General features: G+C 38.2%; 1 protein-coding gene across 1 annotated transcript in view; it reads left to right on the forward strand.

Annotated features, from left to right (window-relative positions):
* The window catches only part of pitpnm3 (PITPNM family member 3), a 61,894-nt gene that overhangs the window by 25,337 nt on the left and 10,264 nt on the right, over positions 1 to 26,293 (forward strand). The window contains exons 3-8 of the mRNA XM_055226124.1: positions 1,567 to 1,677; positions 11,965 to 12,035; positions 12,289 to 12,509; positions 21,701 to 21,890; positions 23,532 to 23,654; positions 24,358 to 24,542. Coding sequence (XP_055082099.1) covers positions 1,567 to 1,677; positions 11,965 to 12,035; positions 12,289 to 12,509; positions 21,701 to 21,890; positions 23,532 to 23,654; positions 24,358 to 24,542 — 901 coding nt within the window. The remainder of the gene's footprint in view (positions 1 to 1,566; positions 1,678 to 11,964; positions 12,036 to 12,288; positions 12,510 to 21,700; positions 21,891 to 23,531; positions 23,655 to 24,357; positions 24,543 to 26,293) is intronic.

Genomic DNA, 26,293 nt, shown 5'->3' on the forward strand with positions numbered 1-26,293 from the left:
AATCACAAATTATCATAAAAGAAAACATAACATAACTGCAGGTAACCACTTCTCCCCTGGTCTTACAGAATGGTACAAATGTACTGGACAAATGAGGAAAATCATGTCTACCTTAACCTTATTACACTCTAATGTTGCACCATGGTAAAGAAACAACGAGATTGGTCCCAGGCAGTTGCTTCCACGTAGTTCTCATCCAACAATTGCCTAAAATGGACACGTCTCATTGTTACGTAATACCCCTCATCCAATTAAATGTTGTTTTTTTTAAAATACATAGGCAATATTGTTCAGTTGCTTTTGTATTTTTATTTTAAAAACCTTTAATTTAGTCTTTCGCCTTGATTTAGCCCTGTTTTTAGTCTTGCAATATCCTATAAAATGGACGTTGTGGTTTTCATTTGCTTTCGTCCTGCGTTACTGCGATGAGGGAAAGCTGGTGACAGACACAGACTGACCACTGAAGCGACCCTTCTGTGATCCAGATGGAGAGTGTGTGTGTGAGCCTTAGTTTGGTCTTGGAGGCAGTGACTGTGAGAGAGAAAAGACTGAAGATTCTTGGATGCAGTGAGCTCCTTCCAGCATGAGTCAGTCCATCTCTGAGGACGATGAGGGTCAGCGACGTGACAACTAATGTGCCAAATTTCACAAGGCCTTTCCTGTTTTCTTAAATACAACGCTTACTAAGTTAAGTGTCACAGATAACGTGGAAAATTTTGTAAGGCCTTTTCTACTTTTTTTAAATGCAACACTTACTATGTTATGCGTCACAGACTGAGTACCTAACTATTTTTGATTTGTTGTGAAAATCATATTCTAAGAGATCTGCGTAGGTCTTTTTTGCGGCAGCTTTCTGACACAATTTCCTTGTGGCTAGATTGGTGTTGATGTACAAAAAGTATAAACAAGACAACAGATTGAAGAAGCTACTTTGGTCTGTCTGGGGATACTGCAACATATTCAAAAGTGTATGATTTTGTTTGATGTTTGAATTATATGGAACTGAAATGTTAATGCTCCTTGTTGTTTAAAGAGACACATGTTTGCATGAGTGAGCAATAAGAAAAAAAGAAATCTTAGTATTATTCTACATAATCAAAGTCATGCAATGAATCTGACCATCAACACGACCATCTCAAAGTGTGTGATGTGTTGACAAGAATCTCCACAGGGCTCCCACCAGGCACAGAGCAGCTTTCAACAAGTATGCCCTTATCAGCTTATACACAGTGCAGTGACTGGAGCTGCAGGCAAGGGCAGATCACTGTAACACATTTTCACTACAATAGCAGTTTGATTATGACTAGTTTTCTTCAATGATTTTGGTCACACTACCCACTAACTTCCTTTAATGCTCTCCTAAACATTGAAATGTTAATAAAAGAACCCACATAATGTCTTCTTCACATATCTTATTGCTCTCCCCCAATGTCTAAAAACAGACAGGTCAAAAAACAGTGCTACACCTATGTCATAAGCGCAACAAAATTATGTGGGAAATATTCAATTGTCACATGATACATTCAATTAATTCAGTTATGACTAACGAGTGTGTTTGTGTGCCAGCAGATGTTATGGAGGGGAAGAACGCGATCCTGCTGGGCATGAGCCAGTGGAACTCCAATGACCTGGTGGAGCAGATCGAGACCCTGGGACACATGGAGGACCAGACACATGGTTTGTGCTGCTCAAAATACACACACTCATATGGCAACGAGCCTCAACCCTACAACTGCCTAAAGCTTTTTTTTTTTTTTTTTTTTTTTTTTTTTTTAAAACAAAAAAATAAAAAACAAAAAACCAACTGCCTAAAGCTATCCTTACACTTCATTTATTGCAATAGTTTAGTTCAAATGCTGCATGGATGAAATGTTAGTTTCACAATGCATGTAGCAATAATATATGTGTCATATATATGTCAATAAAATAAAAAGTATCAAGCCTTTTCCTTAATACCCACATCGAGTTACTTTTTAGTACAGTGACAACACTGACCAAACCGCTGTCATTGGTAAGCATTTGTGGTCCACCAGTAGGGATATGTACAGAATCCCGGTATCATAACAGCACCGGTGCCAATTTTTAACGGCCCATTGTATCAATAAGCTCCAGCCCTATTGTTACTCTGCTGAGGAGTTGCACAAATGTCACATGGTCAAATATGTATATGATATGTGTGTTATAAGTTGGCCCTGCTTTGATTACTTGGCTCACGTGTTATCTGCATCTCTCTGCCCTCGTCTGTGTGTGTGTGTCTGTGTGTGTGGCATCCCTGCTCCGAGCAGCACACACAGAGGCTCAGACACAGATAAAGAGGAGCTAAGCTCTGACAACACTGTTCACTGGACAATCAAAGGAGGTTTAGGCATCAAGAGTAGCACAAAATCAAAATGTGTTTAACTAACTAGTACAGCTTTATTTCATATGGGCTAAATAAATGGTAGTTAGTAAAAGAACAGCTCATATTAATTTGAAAAATAAATCATGCATAAATGTTTCATTGTAGATTAATTCATTATATATATAATGCTATATATATACATATACACACACACACATAAATATATATAAAGCACCATAAAAATGCTGTATTCATATGGAATATCGAAAATGATGCCCATCCTTATCCAAGTTAACTTATTGTTAACAATGTTCCAATTGCCACATTAACGAGCCTACTCTGTATGTTTCTGTGGAATTGATTCTTTTGCTGTTTTAATAGCACTATTCTTTTGTTCCTTTGCTTTATGCTCTTGAGTCTTGTCCTTATTAGTAAAATATGGACAAATCCAAGGTTTAATGCGTCCATGGCTTTGAAGTGGTTCATTTGAAATAAAACTGAAGCTGCTATATATCTGCAAGAGGAGAGCAGTGGATTATTTGAGATGGTAAAATTCATGTTGGTGGTACAAAATAAACAGCATAGATAAAACAAGTTTGTGTGATCAAACATGGCACCGTGCACTGCATTTCGTTCACTGCATTTTCTCAGCGTGGAGTCAAGCATCGGGAAGCACATTTCTTTGTCTGTGTGTCTGCTCTGCCTGACCTCTGTTTATTTATGCGCATCTAAAGCTTCAGTTAAGACAGAATTTATGTTTCAGTAAGACCCATAATCCTGCTGTGGCTTTATCAGAGAATGAAATGAAACCACATGGAAACCCAATTTAACCTAAACATGAGGTTACTGTGCACCATTTCTTCACTATTTATGTGCGGTGGGTTCAAATGACGCATGTTTATGAATGTGGTATGTGTGAAGTCGGCCTGTCACAATAACAAATTCTGAAGCATGATATATTGCTTCAGAGAAATATTGCAATAAATTATAATATTGAAAGTACATTATACCACTGACAAAAAGTAAGATAATCCCAGTAAACACATTTTTAAACAGAAAGTATCATTTAAAGGCTTGAGCTGCAACAAATAAATGTTAGAATGAACCAATAATTAACCACAGTAGTTACTTATTCAACCCTTTGCAGCAGATTTTTTTCCATATTACATAAAAATGGTAAAAACCTTCCCACTATTGCAAAGAAAATGTACACACGATATATACTGACCTCAAAATATATAGTTCCAGCTTTCATATATTGAACGATAAATCTATATAGTGATTATTGTGACAGGTCTAGTGTGAAGTAAAGGTTGGTGGTGGTCAAAGAGGCTGTTGGCACATATTGGCTGCCACATATCTGTTACTCAGCAACAGGGCAGCTGTGGCTACAGTGGAAACTTACCACAAAATGACTAAATAATGTAAAAGCCTTCTAAATCCAGTACGTTATTGTTAAGATTTTAGCACTGTTGTTTGGTCTTCATGTCCCTTACCTGATTTACTGTACTGTCTACATTTACTTTTAGCTTCCCACATTCGTGTCGCTATATATCCCGTGAGCATATAGCAGCCTCGCAGGATGTGTCCAATGATAATAAATAATAACTGCCAGTGTAAGTGGGTGCTCTTTACCCTGACCTCATTTCCAGTTTCTTCTGATCCTTTCTCAGAGACCAAATGTCCACAGTCCAGTAAATGGTTACAAGTGCAGGACTGTCTGAAAGCACATGAAGTTAAAGCATCAATCATGCCTAATTTGAAAACACTTTAACCACTTTTATTATGATGTGATTTTCCTTTGGACTTTTTCCCCTGAGAAATTAATTGAGCTCAGATTCATCAAGGTCCCAGTTGTGATTGTTTTTGAGCAGTAACTTGATTGCACTTTGTCAAGAGTGTCATAAAAAGACCCACCCATAAACCAATGTCTATTCAAATGCAGATCTATGGATGTAGCATAATAATCGTCTCATTCCAACAACCTTAAATTTAGTCTTTTCTACCATTTATACTGTTTCTACAAGACTTCCTCCATCCTAACAGCCTCGCTGTGTCAGTGGGACGCCTTGGTAGCCTTGGTATCAGTTCAATTCTTTTTTTAGTAGGGAGAATATTCTTCGGATAAACCAACCAAAGAAGTGAGCAAGACGTTACTCAGACGATATTAAGATTAAGTAATTGATTCATCGCAGTTCTCTGATGCAGTACTAAGGAAGAAATTTAAAAACAAAAACATAGAACAATTTTAAATAAGGATCTTGGCCCAATTAGCCTATCAGCTGAAGTGTGATATATAGCAAACAAAACATGTCTCAGTGCAGATAAGCAAATATGAGAACTGAGAATATTATGGGGAAGCCAGGCAAGATCCTGTGTCTAGAACACAGAGGACTCCCGCTGGTTTCATCCTCTCCCCAAACAGACAGCTCAGTGTTTACTTTGGATGTTATTTACTCATAAAAGGAGCTGCTGTAAAGGTCGGCTTTGAGCTTTGACAGACTGGAGTGGAGGCTTTTAATCTCTGCCTCTGCAGACTGGACCTGCAGAGATGATAGGGATCCTCCTATGTCTGAAAAGAGGCCAGAATGTTACTAAATTAGGCCCATCCACAGAGCCATTACTAAATCAGTGATGCCCTGAGAAATGCTTCATTTAGACAGGAAACATTCACTGCTGCGATACTAAAATATGTAGTACATTAGGCAGCTTTATTTCATTTCATTTATTTCTTGAGCAGTTAGATTCTCAAACTCTGAGGTTTTTCTTGAGACTTACTTTTATATGATGTGCTTCTCACTCACACTAACTCATGATGGCATATACTTGTGTACTTGTTTTGTTGATGTGTGCTGAGCCAATGAATTGCCCTTTAAAACGTTCTGATTTTGATTTAGTGAGGTGGGAGGTACCATATTCATCCAATATATTGACTATTAAAATCAGCCAGATCTCCCACTCCAAACCTCTACCACCTGGGTTTATTTCAATTTCTGTATTTCTGTCTACCAAAAACTAGATAAATAGATAATTATATATTTAAGAAAGAAGAGAAATGTGCATCTTATTTTGCCAGTTTGGAACATTGTATACCACTTCATCTATCAGTCTTTCAAATGAGAGTCTTGTGGGCACTATATATCCTGTAATGGGAAATGTTTTCTTCCTGACTACCTTAGTATAAGACTGTGTAGAAGTGATTTATGGAGTCACTAAAACAACATTGGACTATCTGTTTAACTGGCCCTTTGTCTATCATTTACTGGCAGTAATTTACACAATAGGTGACAGCAGAAAGGTCTGACGTGTGCAGGTAAGCAGATTAGACTTGTGTGTTCTGTGGAGCCACTATCTACAATTAAAATCTGAGAATAATGAGGAAACCTTGAAGCTGGTTCTCTCCTGTCAGCGGTGAGAGAGCTTTATCAGGACTCAACTGAACATCGGTCACTCTTTGATCTGCATTTTGTCGGTTTTTCAAAAGACCCTCTCCATCAGCTCTTTCTACTCTCCCTCCACCATTCACCTCTCCTTCTCAGATCATATCAGACAGACTACCGCAAATTAGTACTTAAGTTAAGTAGTGCTACTTTTTTCAATACTCAAGTACTACTCAAATACACCTCCTGGCCAAAAAAAAAGTCGCCACCCCAGGTTGCTGCAGTTGGCCAGGTCTAGGTTCAGCAACAGTCTGTGCTCAAAGAATGAGGTCAGCTGACACCTGAATATACTAAATGACCAGGTTATTCCATCAATGGATTTTTTTCTTCCCTGATGGCACGGGCATATTCCAAGATGACAATGCCAGGATTCATCAGGCTCAAATTGGGAAAGAGTGTTTCAGGGAGCATGAGACATCATTTTCACACATGGATTGTCCACCACAGAGTCCAGACCTTAACCCCATTGAGAATCTTTGAGATGTGCTGGAGCGGTCAGACTCTACCATCATCAATGCAAGATCTTGGTGAAAAAAATAATGCAACACTGGATGGAAATAAATCTTGTGACATTGGAGAAGCTTATCGAAACAATGACACAGTGAATGTGTGGCATAATCAATCCTAAAGGCAGCCCAATGAAAAATTAGAGTATGTGGACCTTTTTTTTTTTTTTTGGTGGCGACTTTTTTTTTTTGCCAGGCAGTGTATATAGAAACTCTATACTCAATACTAAACATAGTGTTATGTCTGGGATGTAACCATATTTTCCAAAATAGATTTCATTCCCTGATGCCACACCCTCATTTACCTGGGTTTATAGTGACACAATAAATACAGGCTTATCTGACTACTGCTTAATTGTTACTGCTACTGTGTGTGTGTTTTTTGACAACCCTATACAGATGTTTTTTTCACAAATAAGATTTTCAAGTAAGATGAGAAAAGGCTCTTAGACATTATTCTACATTAGCAAAGTACTGACCCTCTCCATGGCTAAAACCCATCACATCTCTTTATCATCATTGTACACACTCGTGCACTGATGATTGTAAACACTTCATTCCCAGCCAAAGTGTTTTAGCCTGAAAATAAGTTAGCGTCTACATCGCAAAAGGTCCTTGTCTCTGCACTCAGCTCACTCAGCACCTCTACCGCTACCATCTCTCATGCACCCCATCTGTTTTCAATACAAACAGACTTGTGTACCACTCTCATTAGCATTTATCTACACTCCACTCATTGAGTAATGACTACCACATAATCAGACTTGAAATAGCAACGTTATGTAACTATAGTCTGTGATATATAAAAGCTACTATGTCGTCTAAGCTGGTTGCTTGTCGTGAGTTGCCAACTGGGTGTAATATTATTTAAAGGGACTACTACAATGGGAGCTGTTAGGAATAACTTAAAATGAGTCAGACAATCCAACATGAACCATTTTGTAAGAACATGATACATTATGTGAACATGAGACAAACAGAGTGAGCCGTTGAGACATGCAATGAATTTCATTTCGGTGCTCACTTGGACAAGCCTGCATCCCGTGGCTCTTTTCAAAAACACACACCGTGCTCAGAACAGACAGCTCCCATAAATTACAGTCCTCATATATTTTTTTCTATTCCTATCTTTCACAATGGACACAGGCTCTGCTTCCTCCTGCTCCAATTTCTTTTAAATTAATGTTTTCATGCATAGCTTACACCATCTGTTAGAGACAAGGTGCCTATGGTTTCTTGCTGAAAAGACAAAAGCAATTTCAGTTGGGAATGTAAATTAAAAATGGCAGAGTAACAGAGGGAAGGGGCAGTATAATCTGTGTCTGACCACAGTCAACAGACTTCTTTTATTCTCTTTTAGCTGTCTTTCATTTATAAAATACAAAAATGCCATTTATATGCTAAAATAAACTATACTATGTTCTCTCCAATTTAGCCTGATACTTGAAAAACTGTATGTCAGGATGAGCTGTGGTTCGCAACTCTTTTTGTCTCAAGCACACCCTAAATTTCTTCTCACACTCCAGAGTACTCCCTGGTTAATGGTGATACTTTGATGTATATTATTGATTATTGCTATTATATATTCTTGGTTTAATCGTATTGATGTCCAACTCATGCCACATAAACATTAATAACAATGTAAATTGTCCATTTTATATACAGTATACAATATTCAATTTCACCTAAATCTGAAGTTAAATGCCAAAACAATGCTACTTTTTTGTCTAGCTTTAGCAGAAACGTTCAACATTTTCACTGTAAAAATTTGTATGATGTTTAGTTCTTGTCACAGTTTCTCATGTGGAAATATATTTGCTGGATTCTCATATCTTCTGTAATGTACACCTGCTGTTGATGTTGGTTTTGTCTGACAGGATATGAGGTTGGAGAAATGGCAAGATCTCACATCAGGGAAAGATAATGGCACTCAAACAACACTGTTGCAGCCCAGAGGTACAAAGCAGCTGACAGTTCGAGGGGGAGAGCAACGAATTGAAATAGAAATGGATTCATGTCGTTTTGCCTCCAAGCCCTACACAGATATTCCACTGCCACTAGCTTACACTGTATTGTCGCTTGACTGGAGCAAACGCTGAAGGAGATAATGTGTGCGGCTATTTCTGCTGGTCAATACGAGATGGAGCTTCCAGTGCATTGTGGTAGAAGTTTTTCGATTGCTCTTCCCGTTGTGTGGTTTCTATAAACAGAGCAATTAGGATATTGTTTCCTTGCTTCACTTGCTACCAAAGCAATGTAAAAAAGGATAATAATATTACTATCAATTATTGGTCACAAGTTAGTTAACTGTTAGTGCCAATCCCAAGCACTGAATAAAAGTTAAAAAAAAAACGTAAAATAGTTCCTGAATCATTTGAAACCCACTGCATAGATGTGGGTTTCGGTGGGTTTAGGTATATCAGTCCTGGAATGGCAAGGCCCAATGGACAAAACTACACCAATATATGGATATGAAAGGATAATATGTTGTTTCTACGATGTTTTAGCCACAAGCTATCATTTTCTGTTATTCTCTCAATTAATTTTTTTGTGGCTTGCAGTTTAGCACTTAATTACAGAGATGGTCCGCTCTGATAATTATGCATTTATTCTCAACAAATCATGTCATTTCAGTGTTTGGCTGTTATACTCATGTTTCAGCAGCATGTTTTAATAGTTGTTTGCTGTCTGTTTTTATTGGAATACTTGTTTACTTCCACACTGGCAGAAACAAGACTGGACACAGGGAGGCTTGTTAGTATTTCTCTCTATAATGAGCTGTATGCCTCCTGGTTTTTGCGTGGGCGTACTTACAGTGTTGTCAGGCAGCGGAGGACGGGGGTCTCCTGGGTTTGCTACACGGGGGGATAAGGGCAACTTGTAGGCGAACAGAACAGAGCAGATGGCTTATGTGTCGCCTGGTTGTTGTTCTTGTGCCAGGAGAAAACGCCTGTTGACAATCTCCAAGGATGATTTGCATTACACTTGCCAGACACATAACCAATGGACACTACAGGGCAATGATTCAGTGACTCTGTAGCCGGTAAAGATTGGCGTATATGTAGGATTGTTACTGGCACACATTCTTTATCATCAATATCCTGACTGCCTACATGAAATAACTGATTATACATTCTGTTTTATACAGTACAAGGCTGCCACAAACTCTTTGAATGAAGTAATTTGCATATTGATTTGACATTTTTAATTTGGCAGTCCATCTAAGCACACGATTTTCTTGTTTTTAGACTGGGACAATGCACACTTAAGGCATGCATGTGATTATGAAATAGTTAATTCTTGATAATAAGCTCTGGAGGGAGGGTCTGCGGTGTTTGGAAGTTTTGGAAAAGGGTTATAGGAAACGTGAACAGTTAGGTTAAGGGAAATGATTATGGATAAAGCTGCAGAAACTAAGTAAGTAAAATAGTAATTTGTTATCTACTAGCCTTATTTCAAATTACGCTATAAAATAAAACATAAAACAGCCATAAATATAACAGTTTAGCCCTGCTCATACAAACAGAAGTGTACACCTTACCATGGCAACCAGAGCTACATAAATACCTCCATCTTTCTGGACACGACTCTCTATCACTAACCTTATGACCTTATGTACAAATTGAAAGCCATAAACAACAATAAATACAATGCCACACAAAATATCAACTGAGCCCTTTCAACACGCATCTCCAAAATTTTCAGTTTGAATAGTACATCCAATCTACTGTGAAACTCTGCGTCTCTTCTGCATATATTTGCCAGCGTATAAATCCTTCATAATACCCAGTGAGTCAGTTCACGCTCCAGCAGACAGGAAACTTAAGGGCATCTCACGGATTTCCACTCTCAACTCTGCAGCTCCAGGAAATCAGAGTGTGGCTTTGGCGGCAGGGAGCCAGTTTACTCCAGTGAGCAGGGAGATGATTTTGTCAGTTTGCCCCAATGTCAGACCAATGACGCTCTCACTGTTGAACTAAAGAGCAGCCTGGTGTGATGGCTGCTTTCAGAGGTGATGAGGTGAGCATAGTGCTGCTAGTCTCCTGTAGATTGTTGAATCTGCTAACGGTGCTGTTTCCTGTGGACTGGCAAAAGGTGGCATTTTTCTGTAGGTTGTTAGTGTGGTGGAAAGGCCTTTGTAGAAAATCTATTATAACTTTGCTGCTGTAATGGCTTTTTTTGCTTGAGAATCCATCCAGGCTTTACCACTATAACCACAATCTTATCGTTAATTGGTTAAATATTTGTATATATTTATTCTGGCAGTGATGGTGCCAAAAAAGGATAATTTTGCCCTAATTTGTACATTCAAAAGGAGCAATTATTTATATATTTATACACGCAGAATGGTGACAATGATGAGGATATGAGATAACTACAGCATCATTGAAAAACAACAGCAATACCAGTAACAACATCATCATATCCTCATATCTTTGGCTGTCTATATACTGACATAGTGATGTGCATTTAAAAATCATTACATTGATATTCAGAGTATTGTGATAATATATAGAGAAAAGTCATTGCTTTATACTGAAATATAGTGTTCTATTGACAGATTAATGCTTTCCTTCTCTTTGAAAGGTCCAGCAAAGAAAATACTTTTTTTTCTCTTTCATACACAGCAGGACTTCAGGAGTTTCTTAAAGAACTTCATTTCTCTCGGCTCTGCCTCCGTTCCAGCTAAAGAAAAAGCCCTTCTCCATTGATTTCCTGTTACTTTTGCGACCAAAATAGTTGGCTGTGTGCTGTGTCCCTTGTGTACACAGAGTTGTTTGAGACAAGCAAGGCGGGTGGGTGGTGTGCAGGGAGCGGAGCTGACAGAGAGAGCCCCATGACAGCAAGTCCCAGACCAGGAAGCAGAGTAAACAACGTGTGCGTAAAAGGAGCACAGCCGTGTCTCCAGTGCAGACAGGAAAATAGGAAGAGGAGGTCAGATAGGATGACACCGCGTCTGAAGGTTTCTGGAGAGGGTAATGAGTTTGGCAAGGTTCCCTGGGTATTTGCGGTAACCCTGAAAAAAAACATGCATCTGCACATAATTCAGAGATGTAATTATGCCTCGTTTTTGTTGCACGTCTTGGGTTTGCAAATAATTATTAAGGATTAGGGTAGTGTACTGCAATTTAGGCAGTAAGTGAAGATCTTGCCCAACAAAATAAATAAAAAACATCAAGCGAGAATATGAGTTGACACATTGTTGGGTGATTATACTATGATTATACCAATATTTGCCTATATTTATTTCACCCTTTTGTTTGAGTTTAGCATAGGCACCACAAATTGCTCCTTATGGCCACTGCAAAGCAAAAAAAAATAAATTATCCTATCATTTATGTTTTACACCATGCACTTAGCTCCTATCTAAATCCAATTATCTGAGTTCAGAACCTGCACAAAATGTACTTTGACTTGTAAGTGCGGTTAAATTGAGTGGTTAAGATTGCAGCAAAAAATCAAATCCTCAATGCTGAATTTAGAGGCATAGATAGAGCCCAGACACTGTTTGTATTGACCTGTGAATATTATGGTTTTGCCATTAGTGCCTAAAAGTACTAGAAGGATGAAGAGGCATTAGGGATATTGACAATTTGCCCAGATCAATATTCATTTATGTTTTTTTTTAATGGGTGCATTGGCTCTTACAGTGACCTTTTCTTTCTCTCCATTTCAGAAAACTTGTACCAGCTAAGAGGTCCACACTGTGCCCCCCAGAGCAGCATCGAGGGTCAAGAGGACATGGAGGTAGGGTCATTATTTAGAGACACGTTGGCTTTCAAAACCCCTTTTTTCATTGCCTTGGAACAAAATAAAGGCTTAATAATATGAGTAAATCCAAAACTTTGCTAGGATACAGCCACGACAGTACCAAAACTAAACTTGACAGGACAAATACAATATTAAAAGCTGCTCTAAAACAGAGGATACAACCACTTGAAACCTCCGAATGCAAATTTTACTACTACTTACTTGTCTGTCCCTTACAACTCTTTTACAGAACAAATGTAAGACGCATGTGTTGCTGCTGGTGGTCCATGGGGGTAACATCTTGGACACAGCGGGCGGAGACCCCAACACAAAGGCTGGTGATGTTGCCACCCTGTCGTCTGTGCTGGAAAAGGTGACGCGGGCGCATTTCCAGGCCGCAGCTGAACATGTGATGATCAAACTGGTGCCGTGTCCAGCTGTGTGTGCCGAAGCCTTCTCCCTGGTCTCCAAGTGAGTGACTATCTAATCCGGTATCTGTGGGTAGGTCTTTTACAGTGGAGTTTGATAATTTATAAAAGTCATGATGCATATGTGGTGTCATGGGTGAGGAAAGTGTCATTCTAGCAGGGATTGTCCGATATTTATTTCTACTAATAGTCAGCATTTAACTATAACTGGATACTGTTTTCATGCCAATAGTGTCATAATGTTGCATGTCCCACGATATTTGTTTTTATTTGTATCCAGACAAATGATTACACTCTTGCGTACTTTATGCCGGTCTTAAGCTGTCATTCGAGGGTTGGATCAGGAAGTGCACCAGGAGATAAAACACTACACATCAATTGAAGAAATGTTGCTAGGAAGTCAGTGAGAAAAGACAGCTAAAATAGATGGTGAAATGTATGACTATTTTATGAAAGTTATAATAATGTTATAATGTAGCAGAAGCAGTAAAATGTTCCAGCAACAACTTAACACATTTTCATATTAATGATCCAAAACCAGACAAAATCTGGTAAATGCTCATTAAATAATTAAACTTGCTTCATGAGGAAAAGAAATTAGGATAGAATAACCCAGACTTCTCAAATTAGGTATTTTATCTTGCAATATTATCCTAAACAAATAAGCACATCCCTGCACTCCCTTTATATTTATGTTGACACATCCTGGCAGCAGCCTCAGTGTCACATGTCTCTGGTTAACCTGGTTCACCGCAGGGTTCACTTCGATATTACGGGAAAAACCCTGTTGCTGTTGCCCTGTCCCTTTAATGCAGTGTGAAGAAAAAATTCTCTGCTCTGTCAGATGACATCTCCTCTCCTCCCGCTCCTGTTCACTCTTCTCATGGTGGATGAGCATAGGCGGGCATATTTACAGCCCCCCACACCTGTCCACTCACTTATGGACACATTAGTGAAGTTAATGGACCATTCAAACCCATCTGCTTAACACCACCTGTGGATCTGACAAACAATGATACAATGCAATGAAAACTCATAAATACATAAATGCATATTGTTGGGTTTGTTGAAGTGAGATGAAGCTTCAACGTGACGATATTGTCTATTATTATAGTCATTTGTATAATAATTTTTTACTGCAGTTTTCCTGATATTTGCTCTGTATTTTACAAACTGACGACAAGTTCTCTATCTTGCAGACCTCGCATGACTGGATTATGAGTACAAATGACTATAAACGTAATGAGCTATTGGTCTAATCAAACAGAAACATCAAGAGCAAATGGAAGTGGATTAATTGAGCTATGACACATTTCGCCTCATCTGTGACTCAGATGCATTCAGTTGCACTTGAATAGCATGCGTCACCTGTCACCCTGCCTTCTTTAGTCTGATCTAGGACAACTTATTGAGCGGTTAGTCATCTGGTTTAGTCCGGGCTGATAAGCAGTTCTCACAGGCAAAAGGCGTGTGTCATAATCAAATGACTTTTTACCACTGAGATATCAAAAGGAGACAGGATGTTTTATCGATATCAGTGAGGTATTTCCGTCATTTCAAAAGAGAGGACATATCCAGTAAGAGATAGTGACTTCATCTTTTATTATTTTTATTTATTTATATATTTATTTGACAGGGACAATGCAATCTGACATAGTTACAACATGAACATTGCAGCTGATGTGATGCATATAGAGTTTATAGCCAGAGCTAATTCTCAACTCCTGTCCCTGGTTGGGCTTCTCCACAATTCACCAATATGCGAAATATATTAAAACACCTGCCCCTTAAAATAGATACATCAGTGCCCAAAAATACATTCAACACTCACACGTTCTCTCACTCACCAACTGTCATACTACTTATTTACAAGTGGGTACAGTTTTGACTCATTTTCAGCCAGTTCTTAACCATAGAGGTGAACATTTTCAACTCAGAAATGTTTTTTATTTGAGTGGGCAGTGAGTTCCACAGTTTGCAGCTCTGATATGAAAAGGCAGACTGTCCAAAAGAGGTTCTGCGTTGTGGGATTTTACAGTTCTTGTTTATGGTGCCTCTTGTCACTCTGGTGCTGTTTAGTCTTTGTATAAATGTACTGAGTGGTTCTGGGGCCAAATTATGAATACACTTAAAACATAATTTAAGAAAACATAAACTAGTAAAACTTACAAAACTTAATAGATTATATTTTTTAAGGATGTGACAATGATGAAAACGGATTGGCTTTCGATCCATAAGTTTGATTGCTTGGTTGTACAAAGAACCAATGCGCTTTGTGGCTGAGGGAGCTGCCTGGGCCCATGCTTTTCTCACAGTGACGCATAGCTCCATAATGTCCAATGTTTAAAAACGTATTTAGGTATAATATCTACAATAAGAATGACTGCAGAAAGCCCATCTATGAGTCTCAAAGTCCCGCTGTATGTGACAAGGCAACCGCAGCCGAGTCACTCTGAGCTGAGAATGAACCACCAAACAAGTTCTCCGCTCTTCAAGTCAGCCTCGCAGTAGTAAATGGGGAGGGCGTTCTGTCTTTCAGCCCCAGACTATGTTTTCCTCTCCTCTGACTGCTCGGTTTCCAATGGGAGTAAATGAGCTGCACATAGTTGAACGTATCTACGATCTAAAGCCCAGACCTCTTCACCTGTCTGTCTATTGAAAAGAAAATGTATTTATGCAACAGTGTTTTCTAGGATAATGCAAAGGCACGGTTTAATCAGATGGAATAATTAGATGTCTGACCTTTCATTGTTTCCTCCTTAAACCATGTTAAATCTCTCCATTCTTTCTCTCTTTTTGTGGTGGTAGCTTAAATGGCTGTAGAAACACAATGGGAAAGGTGCATAGTCCTTGCTGATTGGGAAGCCCTTTTGAAAAATGTCGGTCTACTGGAATTGACATGATGGGAAGAATGCTTGGCTCAAGGATAGAAAAGGCTAATTAGAAAAAAAAATATTGACTAAAAGCCCAGAGAGCAGACAGTGCACTGCTAATTAGTGAGCTTTTGACATGTTTCATTCCCAGGCAACATTTAACCATGAGTAATTTTATGCGTAACCTTTTTAATTGTTTTGTTGAAATGACTTAGTGCCAAAGGCCATCACATCACTCTTTTTTTCTGAAATTAGAAGAGATATTATGCAGTACTCTTTTGATCAAGGCTTATCTGATGCGCTTTGATTCAGGGTTTGGAGACATGGTTGTTAAGTCACACTTGTCTAGCTGCAATTAGTTTTTTGGAACATTAACAAAAAAAATGTGATGTTAAAGGTGCATTGCTCAACTTTTCTGGAGGGAGGTCTCTTAAATGCTTGTATCCTTGGAAATATGTGGGTGGAATGTCCTACAGTATGGCATTAAATTGAGCTATGAGAGTGTTTTTATTGCGCAAAAATGCATGCATTCTTATAGTTTGCAGGTCACCACTCCGCTAAAGATCGACCAATATTGACTTTTTCATGGCCGATGAGATCTGTCAATATTTTCTGAGCTGGTATGCAGGGCCAATTTAGATTATTTTTGACAATTATTATTTTTTTATTTACTGCAAACTCTGAAATATTCCAGGCAAACAAAGCAATAATATCTCCATGGACACAGACAAGTGGTGAAGTTACATAGCATACATTTTATATAATCTTTCTAAGCAGGTCAGTTTTTGCTTTGCTACTGTTGACAGCTGCTTCTTATTTGAGCTGCTTCAATGTAACTATAATGTATTTCACGTTTGCTGTCACCCTTCTAGCTGGTCAGTGAATTTATCTCCGACAGCTTGACATTCTCATTCTTTAATTTCTGTGTTGAGTGCCATTAATAAGCGTAGCGGAGGGGATGCGGTTGGCAGCCGGGTAGAGACCTGTGTCTGTAATTGACGTTACAGAGCGCAGCGCTGACTGAAGCATGAACAAGAGATGAGCGGCGAGCGACGTGCATGTGCTCCACTTGGCTTCCTCACATTAGTCCACATGAAAAATACAGGGGGAGGCAACCACAGTTAATACTTGCTCTGCTATGTGCTGCTAATGGCAACATGCATTATATATTCATACCAAGAATTTCTTTTCCTTTTAGATTTATTTTTAATCTGTGGAACAATCTCGATTTAATCAGGCTCACATAATTGGTTAGGAACACAGTAAAGTACACGATTATAGTGTTATTTAATTACCATTCACTTCACATATTTCATTCAGATGTCTCGGATAAAAAAAAAAATCAATAAATAAGTTATATATGTATTATTTATGTAGCTAAATATATATGTTTGTATGCCCTTTTTTCAAATTGTAGTCATTATTGCTTTAACTTACTGTTGAAAATACACTCATCCCTGTGCATCCTTATGTTTTGGCTATAGCTTTTTCGTCAGTTTTACTCAAGTGTGCCCTGGTGAACTGTACTCAGGCACTTTGATTGAAGAGTCTTTTTCTGAAAACATTTCTATAAAAGCAATACTCTATTTTTGTTGCGTTTCATGTTTTTCCTGTCGATCTTTGTGGTTATATTCACTTATTTTTCTCCATAACACTTTACTTTATGTTTTTTCTTTGTTTATGCCTTCCTTTTGAAGCAGTACATTGGTCACTTTCCCATGCGGCTACCGACTACGAAAGGAAAATAATGAATTTAAAACACCCACTTGTTCATTTAGCCAGCTGAACTAATAATTACATAAAAATAAAGTGATGAACCAGTGCTACTCTTTGTATGGTAATGATGATAAACAGAATGCCAAACACGGATTTTTCAAGCCAAGAAACTGAGCATCTCTCTCCTTCACTACAGTCCCCTAAGACGGCCTATTCTCAAATGTGGTTGATGAGATCGCACAATTAGCTGAGTGAAATCAAAAGCAATGGAAATACAAAAGCTTTTTTATTTTAAAATGGTAGTGTGTGAGAATCTGAGTTAATAAATCCATTCTGTAAATAGATTTGTAGATTAGACGTGAGCAGTTTTTGAAGTACTATTCCTTTACTCGCAACAAAATACACTATATTCATAAAAACTGCAAACTGTAGAAACATGTCCTGAAATGCACATCTTGTATTAGCTTTCTTTTTCTTTTCTTTTCATTTTCAATTCTTCTGGACTTGTTTAAATGTGAAGCTTGAGCAGAATCCTATTTTTAAAGCATAAATCACAAATGTTATCGCAATGCTTGTGAGAAAAACTGCAACGGGATATTTTTTTTTCCAAATAATTCAACCCTACCATTGAGTTAAAACACAATTCATGCCTTTCTTGCATTATCAAAAGTCAAAAGAGAAAACCTGCTGAAGTCCAGATTGCCCCAGGTTTTTCAGCATACTCTCACAATATGCACAGTCAGTAGGCTCTGAGCGCGCACACATCTCACAACACTACACTTTTCCACTCCTCTTTCAGTGGTTAACACTGTTTGTGCTAATGACAGTGTTGGACCCGTGGGTGTGCAAAGTCTCATTACTCGTGTGCCAACATAAACACACTAGAGACAGGACTCTACAGCCACACGGGGGACCAAATGCTGGTGCGTGCCTAATTTACTCTCATTGTAGCTAACAGCTTTGGCTAAATAAAAAAATAACACTACAGAGCTGAAGGTGATGAAGTCTCTTAGCACATTTAAAGGGAAAAAAACTCAAATAAACAGGGCACTCTGGACTAAGTGTCTGATAATTCCTGTGGCACTGGAAGAAGTCTCTGTGGAGAAGATTTTCCAGTCCATGTTGCGTTTGTTGCCATGTGCATTACGAGAGACCGCTGCTTTTCGTGGGGCTCTCTGTGTTCATTATTATCCCAGCCTGATAATGAAGTCACTATGCAGGGTGGCAAGACAACACACACACTGCTGTATTAGCACTCACTATGGATATGCTATACACAAGTATCTAGTGCTGTTATCACACTCTCTACTGCTGTGCACCCAATGAGCAGCAAGTGAGAACATTTTTTTTCCATCCCCTGAGGTTATAGAAATATCAATTATAAACATTACCATACTTAACAATTTTTATTGTTAAACTAAATTAATATTTCAGAATTATAGGTGTGCAATGCATTCATTTGTATCTTTCTGTAGTTTTGATACAACCTATTTTTACAGGACAATGATATTCATGATGTTACTTTCACACCAACAATAACATCTTGTGCCCAATTAACGGCAACAGGAAAGACCTTTCAGAACAAATACAACACTAACAAGAATGTTCAACTTTAAAACAAGTTTGTGAAACTGTTTTGCTTTGGGGACTTGGGGACTAAAAGGGTACAATGAATTAGCTTTGGCATTTTCTCATTGCAGAGAGACTGCTGACGATGTTAAGTTGGCTCTGTCCTCTACTGAGGAGACTTTCATTATTGAGGCTCTGCTCTTATTCCTGGGCCCTCTTCCTCATTAAGAGGACAATACAAAGGATTGGTGTGTTACTCACTAATTGCACAAATGCAGTGCAAAGCCATCCATTAAACAGAGGGGGTGTGCAGTTCACTTCTAATCTGTCAGACCTTAGATTATGTAAGTAAGAGACACAATATCAGAGCCCACCTCAAGGTTAGATGAGATGAAACTCATTTGATTTTTAATCTTCTCTCTTGGCCTCCCTCACCATTTTTGTTAAAAGATTATTACATCATGGTCTAATGCTGCATTCATGTGCTCCTCGGAGACTGTAGTGCTTAGGAATTTTTGCAAAAACCTGTAGCTTGTAAAGTGGCATCTGGTTTAATGCAGTAGTGTTCATTTATTCTGTTGCATCCTACATACAAAAGTCTTAAACAAATGTGTATAGTGTAAATAAGATACTAAGAATTTATTTTAGCTATAATAATAAAAAAAAAAATTATGTATTGTATTTTTGTTTTGATTTTTTTCATAAAAATACGAAGAATTACTACAACTGTGACTTTAGTGAAATATGCAAAAAAAAAAAAAAAAAAAAAAAAAAAGTCCAAACAGTGATTTTAATTTTCCTTGAGCTCTGTTTCTCACACATATCCAAAATGGAGGTGCTTTTATCCTTGCAACAGATAATTGTTTTCTGAAGTCAATGGCTGCATCCAGTAATACTTACAAATTGTTTTTGTGCCTAAGTGCTCACAGCACTACAGCTGATGGAATAGTTTTACGACATAAATCTTTCTTACCCTACTAGTATAATGTACGGAAATGATGTTTAAGATAATTAGGAGTAATTACAGCCATAAAAGCAGATGGGGATGTGATGGCTTATTAAACTCACAAAGTGAAATTATAATCCTTTTACCCTAAACATAACATCACAAATACAATGACGATAATCTTTTAACTAAACTCAGTGGGTTGTAAAACAGGATGTGAATTATGTTAATAAAGCTAACAAGTGTTTGCATGATCAGCTAATTATGCTCCGTAATAGAGTGTGCCTCACCTGGTATTTGTGGAGCACTGTGCCAGGTGTTTGACTTCTGCTCTTGTCCTGTGGCTCGTGAACCTGGCTTAGATGTGGGGTTTAAATATTAATGTGACTTTTCTTCTGCTCAATTCAGTGTCATTTGTTATGACAGTTCTTACAAAGCTTTGACACATGCAGAATAATTAAAGCAATTGCAATATGTATTCTTTGATGAGCTTGAAGTGCTAAAATAAATATTTAAAGGTTTTACACAAATGGCTCTACTAGAGTCAAGAGAGCTGGGAATCACAGGATTATGATATGTTCATACACCATGTATCAATATGTTGAACAGATAATACAGATAATACGGACAATAGTACTTTTTAAAGAAACTAATACATACATATTACTTCATAGTACTAAAATACTGTTACTGTAATAATTGCCACTATAAATAATTACTAATTTAAGTGTTATTAACAAGTTTCCTTTATCCAAATGTTTGCGCTGCTAAAATTGTGTATTGCAAAAAAAAAAAAAAAACATAAGAGAAAAAAACAAAACAACAACATTCGTATCAATATATTGATGCAAATAAAGTAACAAAATATCTATGTCCAATCCCTGCTAGACAAATATCGTTGCATAGACCATGTGTCATGTAAACTCACATGCAACAATATCAGGTAAAATCACATAGAAGCACAAAGCAATACAGAAATATCAGTTCCATATCTCTTCTAGCATCTTGAAATCCGCACACACCTCCAGGTTTGGCCCCAACATGTCACCTTTTACACCATTTTTCTTGCTAGATTTCTTTGGTGTTACAACTAGAACCTATTCTCTGAACACGTTACGCTAGCACAGATGTGAAGGAGTGAGAAAATTACCTGTTTCGTTATTTGTGTCTTGTGACTGCAATTTCTTTGTACTTGAGATAGTAGTAGAAATAGCAATGGTATCATTGTATCCCTCCTAGCAGTCAGTGTATATAATGCTCCCATCAACTGGCTGGCTACGATGAAATGGTTGCCTGCAGCTATGGAAAGGGCAAAAATATAAATTACAGGATAATGTAGTAATCTTCCAGTACTGTGGATCTTGATTTCTGCAGACTTCCTTAATGTTAGGACCAAACTGAGCCCTTCTGTGTCACCAGGCGATGCTTGTGCTGACACTTTTCAACCTTGGGTCTAAATTGTTGCTATATTCTGTAATCAGACGGATGATGGACGGGGAGAGACAGGACAGCTCAAGGAGAGTTCAGGGCAGCGTCAGTCTGAAGTCTGAACGTCTCAAGTTGTCAAGGCAGTCGAGTCATTTCACAGACAGGTTTGCTTAAATTGTATTAGCGTAAGTTCAGTGTTTTCCAGTCCCAGATTCAACAAACTGTAATGTTAATTTTAGTATAGTACCATGCACATTTTTTATTTATTTGTACATGTCAGTAACCAAGAGTCACATTCTTCTTATATAAAAATAAGGGTTAGCGATATTGAATAAATGAATGTCTCTTTTTAAAATAATAATAATAATTTGTACCCCAATGTCTGTAATTATAAGATACAGAAATACTATCTTTTTAAATCATGTTTTTTGCAGCATTTTGAGAGTTATGGGGTTACTGGTGTTAGTTGATGTTCAAATTATTTTTGATAATTTGATTAGTTGCCCACTTCTGTATGTAAAAAAGCTCTCAAAATGTTACCTTGCTGCCAGTCGTATTTTATTTTTTTTCCAACTGAAACTCATTTAATCAGAGACCTGATTTACAAGTTTAATACTCACAGGTTCCGTAGTGCTTTAGTCTTTCATTCATCATGGATATTGTGCCTAAATAACATTTCTCTCTTGTCTGTTCTCTTCTCAGTCTAAACCCGTACAGTTACGACGAAAGCTGTGTGTCCAGCAGTGTGGACCACCTCCCTCTGGCAGCCCTCCCTCTTCTCGCCATCGTTTCACCTCGGTATCAGGACGCTGTGGCAACCGTGATCGCCAGGGCCAATCAGGTGTACCGCAGCTTCCTCCAATCTGAGGACGGGCAGGGCTTCACTGGTCAGGTGTGTGAGTGCGTCAGTCTAAACTCGAAGACAAGGCCATGTCGGTGAAAACATTAATCGTTTTGGCATCTGAAAGCACAAGCTCATCTATTTGAACTCAAGAATTTCATATGATAATTTGACTATTCAGGTTTTGGCTTAGAATCTAAAACAGGCCCTGGCTCAAAACTGGTATAAGGCATTTTACTGGCAGTAGTCCTTCAGTATATTTGGAAAGAGTTCATTATTTCAGTAAATTTGCACTGAGTATATTTAACTCAATTTGAGATATAAGGTTCTTCAAAATTATTTTTTGAATGTAATATTTAATGAATTTTAATTGTATTTGTGTTTTCATTAGACAGTGGTGTAGTGAGTAAATGTATAATAGTTTTTTCTAAATATTTTATGCAATGAGTTGTTTTTTTTTGTTCAAATCTACCCTGTGTCAAGCTAGAAAAAGGCCATTCTTTGGATTTAGTGTGCTGTTGGCTCTACTGTGAGAAAACCTGACCCTTTCTATACATACAGAACATAGGGTCAAGGCCCACACGAGTCCATTATTCTATTTTACATTTTGTTTTGCAGAGTAGTCAAGGCTTTTAAGTTATTATCTCACAGGCATTCATTGCTTTATTGCCGTAACGGTGTGGGTAGGACCAAAAGTGCAGACTCAGGGCAAGTTGACAGTGTTTATTGTACAGAATAGTGAATATAAGTCTTTAGCAGTTCATTCAAACACACACAGGAACCAGGGAGCGGGAGGCAGACCAGGCGGGCGGAGTGCAGGTCGGGGACGGGAAAGCCAGGACCGGAGTGAAGACAGGAGCGAGACGAGACCGGGACAGGCAGGGCCGGCGTAGTCCAGGGAGCAGGACCCAAGGCAGGAGGCAAGCAGCTGACCAGAGACCAAGACAGGACAGGTAGCAAGACGGAGGGATGACTGTACCGAAGCCGGAGCGCAGAGGCAGGAGCGGGAACGAGCAGGGACAGGAATCTGGAAGGTGACAAAAATCCAGTAAGAGCATGCAGACGGGCAAAAAGATGCAAAACTGAGCTGGAGCATTCACGTTTACACGCGGACGGTCTGGCTCCAAGTGTGGTCTGCCGAGCCCTTATATACTCAGCAGCAGGTGTCGGTGATTGCGCTGATGCGCTCCAGGTGCGTGCAGGAGAAGTCAGGAACTCCGCCCAGCTCCAGGCAGACAGGTAGGGGAGGGAGAGATAGCACAGAAGGACAGGAAAAACAGGCATCATGACATTTATTGAATTAACTTACACAATTTCATTACAAGCCACAAATGATTTTAAAACAGTGTCAACGTAAAAATGTCTTATCTCCTTTGTGGGTATGACTTTCACTATTGTATTACATTATTTATACTTCTACAACTACTCATAATCACACCCTGACTCATCTGTCGTGTTTTTATTATGACTGCACTGTGTAAATGCCACACACAGATATGAAAGCTCATTGTAAACATAAAACACTGTATTTATTATTGTTATGCCTCTGTTGTCTGAGCCAGGCTCCCTGACATTTTGAAATGATATGTTTTCACTTGTAATCACATTCATTCATCTGTGCGTATGTGGATTTCTGACCGTTCTGATTCTATTCTGATGCATTGTGTTGAATTGCGTGTGTGTTTTGCGCAGGTCTGCCTTATGGGAGACTGTGTGGGTGGCGTGCTGTGCTTTGACGCCCTGTGCTTCAGTAACAATCACAGGACTGGCAGCCCCAACAACAGCAGTAGAAATAACAGCACCGAAAGCCTGAAGGTACGGCTCAGCTCTGGTAATGGGATGTGAGAGAGGTTTATGAAGACATCTCTGTACAATTATGATTATGATTACATGCCTGTCATACCTTGTCCTTTCAAGTTAATTAAAGTCCACAAACATAGTGAAAACACAACCTTGGCACCTCTCCCAGAAACTTCAGGATTGTGAGATTTTATGAGTTTTTGACTGTTATATGAAATGTGATTTGGGCTCGTACAACAAACTGATGGCAATGAAGTTATATTTTTTAATTTTTCTCTTTCTATCCACTATACTCTCGCCATTGAACTCCACAGCCTGAAAAATCTAAATATTAAACTGAATGTGAACTTCCTCCTCATTCCCTTGGGCTTTTATCTTTTGGGGTCGTACCACCACATTTCTACCTGTGCACTGATTTACATATCCATTTAAACATAGAATATGAATTGGGTGGTGGTATTATAAAGCGAAGTGAGACACTTGGAGAAGAAATATAAGGTTAAAAGTGAATTAAACTTGTTCAAATTCTTACAAATTGTCCTTCCTCTAGAATTTATGTTCATGGCAAAGCTTATACAGTATAACACCCTCTTACAGGTGCCATAATGTTGAGATAACCAATGTTATTCACTTAGTTGTCATATTAGGTCTGTGTATTTATGTGATATTGGTCAAAATGATCTTACAATAACTTATTTTTTACTTGTTCTCCACACAGGACAGTTCATCAGGGCTCCAGAGAGAGTCGAGTCTTGGGTTGAGTTCCAGTAAGAGATTGAGTAAAAGTAATATTGACATTTCGGTTCCAAACAACGGCCAAGGAGGACCCTCTCTGAGCCGCAAACAGAGCGACTCCTATGATGGAGACTCATCCTCTGCAGGACAGCGGGGCTTCTTCTCCAGGTAAGGCCAAACATACAGAAGTGTGCTCTAGTGTATTGGTATTGCGATATACAATTTCAGTAACTTAAATTATATTACCTATGCTTAAAGAAGACATTTTTCTGGGTTCACATTATTTCACATTTTGTTCATAGTAAACCACAATACTGATACTGATTTAAAACAAATTAATAATTGATACGGATCCACTGACTCCCTGTTCAGAACTGCAAAACTGATTCTGTGCTGCTCATCATAGTGACATTTCACATTTTACATCTTTGAAAAATGATCATGAATTGCATCCTATATGACCCAGAGTCTGTTATTCACAAATAAGCTATGGGTAGGGATAGGGACACAGAGTTACTGAAATATCAATCAAAATACCACTTTGAGTACGGTCCTTTAGTTGATAATACACTAATAATATGTCCCCTTTGAAATCCAAGCTATTATAAGTATACAGTAATATTAGGCTAGTAAATTAGGCTGCTGTCAAATCAGTAGTTTTTTTTGTTGCGCATTGACATTATGTAGATCACCTTCTTGTCAAAGTAAACATTTGGCTTACAGCATAAAGTTATAATAAATGACGAACAAGCACCCAACCACAATAACAAAATTGGTGTGTTTTTTCTGCCATCCATCTCCCTGTCTCTCTCTCTGTGACAGGAACTGATGTGTGTTTCGGGTTCATCCAGAGCCAGATGCTTCGCTGCACCCCTCATTTCACAATATGTCATTCTGCTTGGCTCTGCTTCTTTATCAATATTTGCAGCTTGTCTGTTCCTCCCTTTCCTGTCTGCTCTATAAATAGCCTCTGTGTACCTGTGCCAGGCTGTTAAACTGTGTGCAGGTGAATTAGCTGGCTCAGGTTAGGTTTAATGGATACGACTATTCTGGATGGGGTTTACAACATCGCAATTGAGGCCAGAATAGAAGCAAATGTCTTCACTGGTGACACTTACTGTTCGTGAGGGAGCAGTGTATTTTCCAATGGATCCAGCCTGATTAAGCCTTAGTGTGGCTCTGCTGTGGGTAACCTCTGCTCCTTATAGCTCTCCGCCTTTATTAGCCCTGGTGGAAAATTCCGTCACCAAGAGGCCTTATTAAATCTGCTTTCCAAGACATTATCCCTCATTTCACACCAGCCGCTGCTCGTATTAGCGTACATTGTGTGTAGTGCAAATTCTTCCACACACACCTTGCACTGACGCTGAGTTTCACAGCGTTAGCCTTAGCATCAGTACTAATTCTGATACTACAATCATAATAAACACCTGTTGTTGTTGTTGTTGTTGTTGTTGTTTACCAAATAGAATCTTATTACCGGTACAAAATCACGAAATACTAGTTGCTTAAATTAAATTACTATGTGATCTAGTACTAGTTCTCATATAGATAAAGAGGATTCTAAAACTATTCAGGAAAGGTCCCATTTTTTCCAATTAAAATTACGTTTTGATAGTTTCAGTATGGATTTGTACATAGATGTTGATTTTTTTTGTTTTTTTTTGATAACTCTTATGTCAAATCCACCTACCTTTTGTCTTTTAGCCCATTTACATTTTTATTTAGGGGTGAATGATGTACTGCTTTTTGTGATTTTTAAAGATAGCATCCTGTATTTGAATGTACTGTCATTTTGTCATGTGATATATATATATATATATATATATATATATATATATATATATATATATATATATATATATATATATAGATAAACTGCTATATCTAACAGTTAGAATGTGTTAAAAATCTTGTTT

The sequence above is a fragment of the Periophthalmus magnuspinnatus genome, chromosome 13, assembly GCF_009829125.3.
Source record: "Periophthalmus magnuspinnatus isolate fPerMag1 chromosome 13, fPerMag1.2.pri, whole genome shotgun sequence".
In the NCBI taxonomy this organism is placed as follows: Eukaryota; Metazoa; Chordata; class Actinopteri; order Gobiiformes; family Gobiidae; genus Periophthalmus; species Periophthalmus magnuspinnatus.